Raw genomic sequence first — 7786 nt, forward strand, 5'->3', positions numbered from 1 at the left:
TAATTGTATTGGTCTGGGATCCCTGCTGATTATTATTATTATTATTTGCTTAACCACTTTAAAATGGCTTTTTGGTTGCTTTTAGTCAGAAAACGTAAAGAAAACGACATACATACAGCAAGATAATATAACTTCACTTACCTGGCCTATCACTTGAAGCAAACATCCATCCCTTCTTAAAAGTCTGTGTTAAAAGAGAGCTGCCATTTAATTAAGCCGACTGCTGTAGCCTATATCCAGCTTAGGCTGGTTTCCCTAAATTTGTATATACAGTATACTGTTTGAATGACAGCTTGGTAAATCTGTTGGCGATCAAATATTCAATATCACTACTCATCATAAGTACTTGGTACATTATCAGCGCAGCGGCAGACGTTCAAACTAATATCACGTAATTTACGTCTCTTTTGGCGCTTTTCCACTGCATGGTACGGTTCACTTTTGGGGGTTTTTCCACTGGGTACAGTACCTGGTACTTTTTTTAGTACCACCTCGTTTGGGGTTCCAAGTGAACCGTACGGTTACCAAAACGTGACGTGTAAACTCTGCTAATTACTGACTGGCCGGAGAGAATCGTCACTACCTGCGTCACTGAACTTGTGACACAAACACAACAGAACCGCTAGATTTAAATCAGCACAGCCAGCGAAGGATCGAACGCAACTGTTTTGAACGAGTGCACCTTTTGTTTAACAACCAAAAAGTTTTGTTGTCTGTTTCGGAAGAATAGACGTTCCTCTCGTTGATAGCAGAGGAGCGGATCCAGCGAGAGCTTGATGGGGCGACGTGGAATGAAAACGTTTTTTTTAGGAGTCGTGGTAGCAGATGCGGCTCAACTATAACGACATGTGAATAATCCCGCCCACTGTAAAGTGGTACTGAACTGCAGTGGAAACGCAAACCGAGTCGAGCCGTACCGTGCCGAGCCGTACCGAGCCGAGTCGTACCACGCAGTGGAAAAGCGCCATTTGATGATTAGTTGATATCAGAAGGGAGGCTAGCCTCCCTTACGAGGTTTCTTTTCTCAACACTCCTCAGCGCTGAAAGTGAACACTCGATGGTGATTGGCTAATTTTTTTTTACCAACGGAGGCACGAGAGCTCAGCTGTCCCCCGGCCTCCCCCTCCCCTTCTCTATCATTAGCGGTTGCAATTACATCAGCAGATTCGGCACATTCGCGATAGAAAAGCGGCGCTTTTTACGTTATTGTATTACAGCTGTGAAATTACAAACAAAAAATACACATTCTGAGACATGAACTGAATTGTGAATTTTATTAACATTAAATCGTCCTTTTCACCTCAAAATTATGGGGAAGCTGTGCCTCCCCTGCCTCCCCCGACGAGCCGCCACTGCGTGGTAGTACCATTGCTGTCTATGCAGGGTCAAAAAGCTCTCGGATTTTATCCAAAATATCTTAATTTGTGTTCTGAAGATGAACGAAGGTCTTGGGTTTGGAACAACATGAGGGTGAGCAATTAATGACAGAATTTCCATTTTTGGGTGAACTAACCCTTTAAAAAGCACAACTGGATGCAAAAGGTCCAAAGACAACTTGACAGACTCTTATGTATTTGTTGCAACTAGAGCAAGAAACGAACATCACTGACCAGAACTTAGTATCCATTAGACAACCTGAAGTAAGCATGTTAGCTGTTCTTACTCAGAATAGTGACTTACACCATGTGTACAACAGGTGTGACGATAGTCATGGATCATGCTTCAACTATTTGAAGCTGTCTACACTGGACACGTCAAAACGGACTTTCCAAATCAGTTTGTCCTTAATGTCAGAATTCAAACAGGGCTTCAGTTTACTATTGGTAACTCATTGCTTTGCATCCATTGTAGACAGTCTTATACAATGTGGACAGGGTGTTAGCATAACGTTTTATGCTAAATCTCTTTTAATCTGACCTGGAATGAGGGCTGGTATGTGTTCTCCTAGTTGACCAGGCAGTACATTGGCCATCTCTGTCAAAAGATTGAAGCAGCCTTGCCTACATCTCATGCTTTTCTCCTTTAGCTGTCGGTGTAAGGCTTTTACAATCGTCGGTACCTGTGAGTGCAGGTGAGAGCTGTTTTTAAGAGATATGCACTGGATGCTACATGTAAGTTGGGTCAATAACCTGCAAACATTAGTAGGCTACCTGTTTCTTCAAGAGACAAGCTGCAGGCTCCTCTTTAGCCCCCGTGTCCAAAGTGGGACCATGAGGGTGTCTGGTCTGTCTGAGCAAAGCCACGTAGGCTGAGAAAATGTCAGTTTTAACATTTTCCTCACGCTCTTTGAAGCGGGACACCAACGTTGGGCTTACGGATCCATAGAGCTCCACCAGCAGATCCCTGCGGCTGCTGATTATCGCCTCCAGACATTTCACAGAGGAACGCCGCACCTTCCAGCTCATGTCATCATCGTCACTGTATTCATCGTCAGACTCTATAGATTACAATTGGGCTGACTGTGAAAAACATCCGCCATCTGCCTCATCTCACAGCTAAATAAACTTGATTTTTTAATCTAACTATAATTATTTTCAAAGGCATAATGTTTATTTATGTTTACGCTTAGAGTTGCATAATGATGGTCATAAAAATCACCCTGATCTTCATCTTCTCTGTCCTCAGTGTCCATACTGTCATCCTCGTCATCATCAGCATCGTAATTGTAATTGGGGTCGTAGATGATGTACTTCAAACACAACTTGATGATTGCTTGGATGTGAGGGGACATTTCCTTTGGACATCTGTTAAAAAAAACAGGAAATATTTTCTGACTTACAAGTATAAACATACGGTAATAAAATAGTAAAAAAATAAAGAAATAAGGGAAATATTTTCTGACTTACAAGTATAAACATACGGTAATAAAATAGTAAAAAAATAAAGAAATAAAGGAAATATTTTCTGACTTAAAAGTATAAACATACGGTAAGAAAATAATTTTTTTTATTAAAAATAATATAACAAAATGTTACAAAAAGACAAAACATTACATACTTTAAACCAATTTAGTGTATTAAAATAAAATGAGTCCAAAAAATTACCAAACATGATACAATGTAAACCAACATAAAAAAAGAAACAAAAATTTTATAATTTATACCAAAATAATACAACAAAATGTTACAAAAATTACGCAGATGATATCGTTTTAAATAATATCATAAAATAAAATGAGTCAAAAATGTCAAAACATAATATAATGTAAACCAAAATAATAAAATAAAATACATTTTACAAAATGACAAAATGCATTATAAATTAAACCAAAATCACAAAATGTCAAAAACAAGTTAGAATTTAAACAAACATAAAATAAAATGCAACAAGTTAAGCGAAAATAATAAAATACAAAAAGAATTCTCTCATGTTTAAAAAAAATGTTTACAATTTTTCGTTTTAGACCAAATAATATAGAAAGAATGGGTCTACCTGCTAACAAAAGCTTCAAAAGCTTGAAAGCAGAACTCGCGTAGCTCATCATCCTCCACGTTACAAAACTTCACCACCATTGGCACAATCTTCTGCAGGTGTTCCCCTTCAGATCATAAGACTCCATATTACTCCACTTGAATATTCAAAATGTATTGTAATACTACATGTTGTATTAAGAATCTCCAGAAGACATTTTAGTACTTTGTTGAATTTATCCTAGCTAGTCTCCGGCTCCCTCTGCTGGTCCCTCAATAACACTACATTCCCTCAAAACTGACAAATCAGCTCTCACCGATCCTGTGTCCTCCTCGTCTGCTGACCGTGGCCAGGCACTGGATGTAGGTGCGGACGCTGGCAGTGGGCGGCCCACGGGACAGTTCGCCCATGAGGTGTTCGGTGAGCTGTGTGAACAGAGTGGGGCTACAGCTGGGCACCAGGTGACCCAGAGCGATAATAGAGCGTTTCCTCACAGCCATACGAGGACTCATGAGCTGAGCGAGGAGGCTGGTCAGAATCGACTGATGGACGCTCACCAGAGCAGTGCTCAACCTGGCAAATAATGTAGAAGACTTACGGGTGGATGCTCATTAACACTTACAGTTGAGGTCAAAAGTTTACACCCCCCTTTCAGAATCTGCAAAATGTTAATTAGGCTATTTTACCAAAATAAGAGGGCTCATACGAAATGCATGTTATTGTTTATTTAGTACATGACCTGAATGAGATATTGCACATAAAAGATGTTTACATATAGTCCGCAAGAGAAAACAATAGCTGAATTTATAAAAATGGCCCCGTTCAAAAGTTTACATCCCCTTGATTTTTAATACTGAGTTGTTACCTGAATGATCCACAGCTGTTTTTTGTTTAGTGATAGTTGTTCATGAGTCCCTTGTTTGTCCTGAACAGTTAAACTGCCTGCTGTTCTTCAGAAAAACCCTTCAGCTCCCATAAATTCTTTGGTTTTGCAGCATTTTTGTTTATTTTAACCCTTTCCAACATTGACTGTATGGTTTTGAGATTCATCTTTTCACACTGAGGACAACTGAGGGACTCATACGCAACTATTACAGAAGATTTTTCTTATTTTGCCTAAATATCATATTTTGTTTTATAAGTTAAAATTTACCCTGATCTTCAAATTCAAAAAGTTTTCGGCTCTTAATGCATGGTTTTTCCTTCTGGAGCATCAGTGAGTGTTTGAATCTTCTGTAATAGTTGCGTATGAGTCCCTCAGTTGTCCTCAGTGTGAGAAGTTGAATCTCAAAATCATTCAGTCAATGTTGGAAAGGGTTCAAATACACAAAAATGCTGAAAAACCACAGAATTTATGGGAGCTGAAGGGTTTTTCTGAAGAACAGCAGGCATTTTAACTGTTCAGGACAAACAAGGGACTCATGAACAACTATCACTAAACAAAAACAGCTGTGGATCATTGAATCTTATTCAGGTCAGTACTAAATAAACAATAACATGCATTTCAGATCCCTCTTATTTCAGTAAACAATTAACATTTTGCAGATTCTGAAAGGGGGATGTAAACTTTTGACCTCCACTGTACATGCAAGTACAAGACATTTGGACCAACCTGCCCAACATGTCGGAGAGAATATCCAAAGCCTCCAGCTGAATGGACACGTCGTCTTGCATTCCCAATGCTCCAATCAACTGGGACGTGATCTTCCTACAGACGTTGACTGTGAGGCTCAAACCTTCAACGCAATACAACAGCTATGACTAAAGATCCCAAAAAGATGGGAATTTCTCTAATATCATCTTGATACCTGTAGATGAAGGTGGCAGTTCGGCGATGATGGTCTTCAGGCCCATGCTGGAAATGTCCCTCAGCTGCTCTTTGTTGGACACCATGTTGGAGCAGAGCGTGTCCACCATCGTCTCCACCTGACACTCCTTCACTTTTCCCACCAGAGGACCGAGGCTACACAAACCAGAAATAATCATGATCCCTGCATCACTGTAAAGCAAGATGTTTGGAAGGAAATCTGAGTGAGAAAATACCATTTGACAGCCAGATTCTGCACTTCTCCGTTTTTGTCCTCCAGAAGTTTGAGTAGCATCGCCACAACCTTCCTCTCGCTTTCCTCGTCCAGTTTGATCGAGTCCTTCTGGAGCTCCATCATCAGGTCATTGGCCGCCATAAACCTGAAAGAAATCAAAGTCTTCATTAGTTTTGAGAAGTACTTTTAAGTACATTTTAAAATGCTCATAATCAGATTAGTTACTTTTTGTATGGATTGCATGATTACATATTGTTCACAACAGCGGCAGTAAATTATTAAAAATGTATTGATTCTCTCTAATTCTTCTTTTTTCCTCTTTTGAATGTTCCTTTCTAATAATGCTACTTTGTGTCATACCATTCAGCTTTGATTATATTCACAAAGACATATTTCAAGGAATATATTTTCTTCTCTTTGCTTTTTTTTTATATCAGTGTGGTACATTTAATGGTAAGTTTAAAACACATTTGATAAAACGTAATCTAAAAGCAACCTAAGAAGTAGTCAAAATGCACCTAAAATGAGTAACCTAGATCACGTGACTAACTACAGTTTTCATAACATAATCTGTAATCAGTAACACACTACAATTTGTATGTAATCTACCCAGCACTGATAGTAGCCTACATGTCCAAAACATGGTTTTACTATGGTAAATACATACTACCAAGATATAGCACAACTGATAGCTCAAGCAATTAAAATCTTACATAGCAAAACAGGTTGAGAACAACAAATTAGAAACTGAATGCTGCTGGAATCGTGATAGTTATCATTAATGCTGATTTATTTAATATTATTGGGTTAAGTTTCCTTTTGGCTAGCCAACCAAAATACGACTAAAATATAATAGAAGAGAATAGTCGTGTAAATTAAAATTTAATGCAAAATAAATCATAGTTTTCAATAAGACCACAACAGCTATAGTTTACAAAATTCAATGTTTATTAAATTCAATTCAAGTTTATTTGTATAGCGCGGTTTACAGAAAATTAAAGTTTCTATTTTAAAGTTTCTAAATTGTAGTCAGTAGTAGCTTATCCGTGGTTTCCAGTTAAGCAGTTTAAAGTATAGTATGAATCTGAAATTTATTCAGATAGAAAATGTTTTTAGGCCGTTGCTTTGTCATTGGCCTCTTTTTGTAAACATTAGTCATGAAACATGCGTCTAATAACACACACTTGTCTTACCGAAAGTCTTTGTCACTGGATGTCATTTTTTCCAAAAGATTGGAAATGTAAAAGGTGACATTCGACATCTTGACTTTTTAAAGAACTGCACTTTATGGCGATGTAAAAATGAATACAGAAAGTTGAGCTTGATGAAGATCATAGCGCCTGGCTGGACACTGGGCAGGCTGGGACATATGACACTTTCGTACAGTTTATAAATAGAGATGAGCGATATATTAATAATTTAACGCGCTTTGCTGTCATCTGCTGGAATCAATGTGAAATGCAGGGCGCGGATGGGAAACGTTAAGGTTCCCTCTATTTCGTTCCAGCCGGAGCGTTTAGCAGCGGAGACACGGTCCGCCACGTCGGAAACATTACCAGTAAATATTAATCTCTGAAGCTCTGAAGAGCAACCAGGACACTTTCGGAAGATTTCAGTGGTGAAGGTGCTTGTTGGAGCGATATCATCAAATATGGTGAGTGTTGCATTATTGACCGGGCTTTGATTATTCTCAGATATTTGTTTAAACCCGGTAGTTCTTGAGCTGATGAATGGACAAATCTAAACAAATCCCAATTCTGTAGTTTTACAGGAAGTGACCTGATGGAGAATAAAACGCATTTTTAGATATCAAAACAGTTTCTGAGATTAAAAGCAACTTTTTGTTGTTTAGTTGTGATTAGATTCTTTATAAAACAGCTCTGATTATTTTAAATGATCTGATTTCATTCTGTCAAATATCTACGTTACAGTATCTATTGCGATATAAATATATTTATATTTATTTATATATTTATATTTATATTTATTTATATATTTATATTTATATGTATTTATTTTATTTATATTATATGTATTTATATATTTATATTTATATTTATTTATATATTTATATTTATATTTATTTTATTTATTTATTTATTTCATTTTATCTATTTAAGTACTTAAAGTTAAACTAAACAAAAATTAGAAATTCAAGTAACGAAACTGTTATTTTACGGTTTTAGTTAACGACGTATATAACTACAGAATCTGTGACTATTACTTTACATGGCACCCCAAGGTATTTTAAACAAAATCATGGAATTATTCACTCCCCAAAATGTATGGCCAAAATGCAGACAGAAAGACAGAAAGTGATTGCTGTTTACCCA

At 37.4% G+C, this 7786-nt stretch overlaps 2 protein-coding genes across 2 annotated transcripts in view; one reads left to right on the forward strand and one right to left on the reverse strand.

The window, feature by feature from the left end:
- The window catches only part of LOC107691187 (cullin-associated NEDD8-dissociated protein 1-like), an 11833-nt gene extending 5020 nt beyond the window's left edge, over window positions 1-6813 (reverse strand). The window contains exons 1-9 of the mRNA XM_016489684.1: window positions 6647-6813; window positions 5455-5598; window positions 5220-5374; window positions 5024-5147; window positions 3728-3984; window positions 3433-3538; window positions 2599-2744; window positions 2151-2437; window positions 1918-2059 (exon numbers count right to left, since the gene is read on the reverse strand). Coding sequence (XP_016345170.1) covers window positions 1918-2059; window positions 2151-2437; window positions 2599-2744; window positions 3433-3538; window positions 3728-3984; window positions 5024-5147; window positions 5220-5374; window positions 5455-5598; window positions 6647-6714 — 1429 coding nt within the window. The 5' untranslated portion in view covers window positions 6715-6813. The remainder of the gene's footprint in view (window positions 1-1917; window positions 2060-2150; window positions 2438-2598; window positions 2745-3432; window positions 3539-3727; window positions 3985-5023; window positions 5148-5219; window positions 5375-5454; window positions 5599-6646) is intronic.
- Window positions 6814-6969: 156 nt separating this feature from the next.
- The window catches only part of LOC107691189 (protein SEC13 homolog), a 26103-nt gene continuing 25286 nt past the window's right edge, over window positions 6970-7786 (forward strand). The window contains exon 1 of the mRNA XM_016489686.1: window positions 6970-7107. Within this exon, the coding sequence (XP_016345172.1) occupies window positions 7105-7107 (3 nt within the window). The 5' untranslated portion in view covers window positions 6970-7104. The remainder of the gene's footprint in view (window positions 7108-7786) is intronic.

Source organism: Sinocyclocheilus anshuiensis, unplaced genomic scaffold (genome assembly GCF_001515605.1).
Source record: "Sinocyclocheilus anshuiensis isolate Anshui unplaced genomic scaffold, SAMN03320099.WGS_v1.1 scaffold338, whole genome shotgun sequence".
NCBI classification, from domain to species: domain Eukaryota; kingdom Metazoa; phylum Chordata; class Actinopteri; order Cypriniformes; family Cyprinidae; genus Sinocyclocheilus; species Sinocyclocheilus anshuiensis.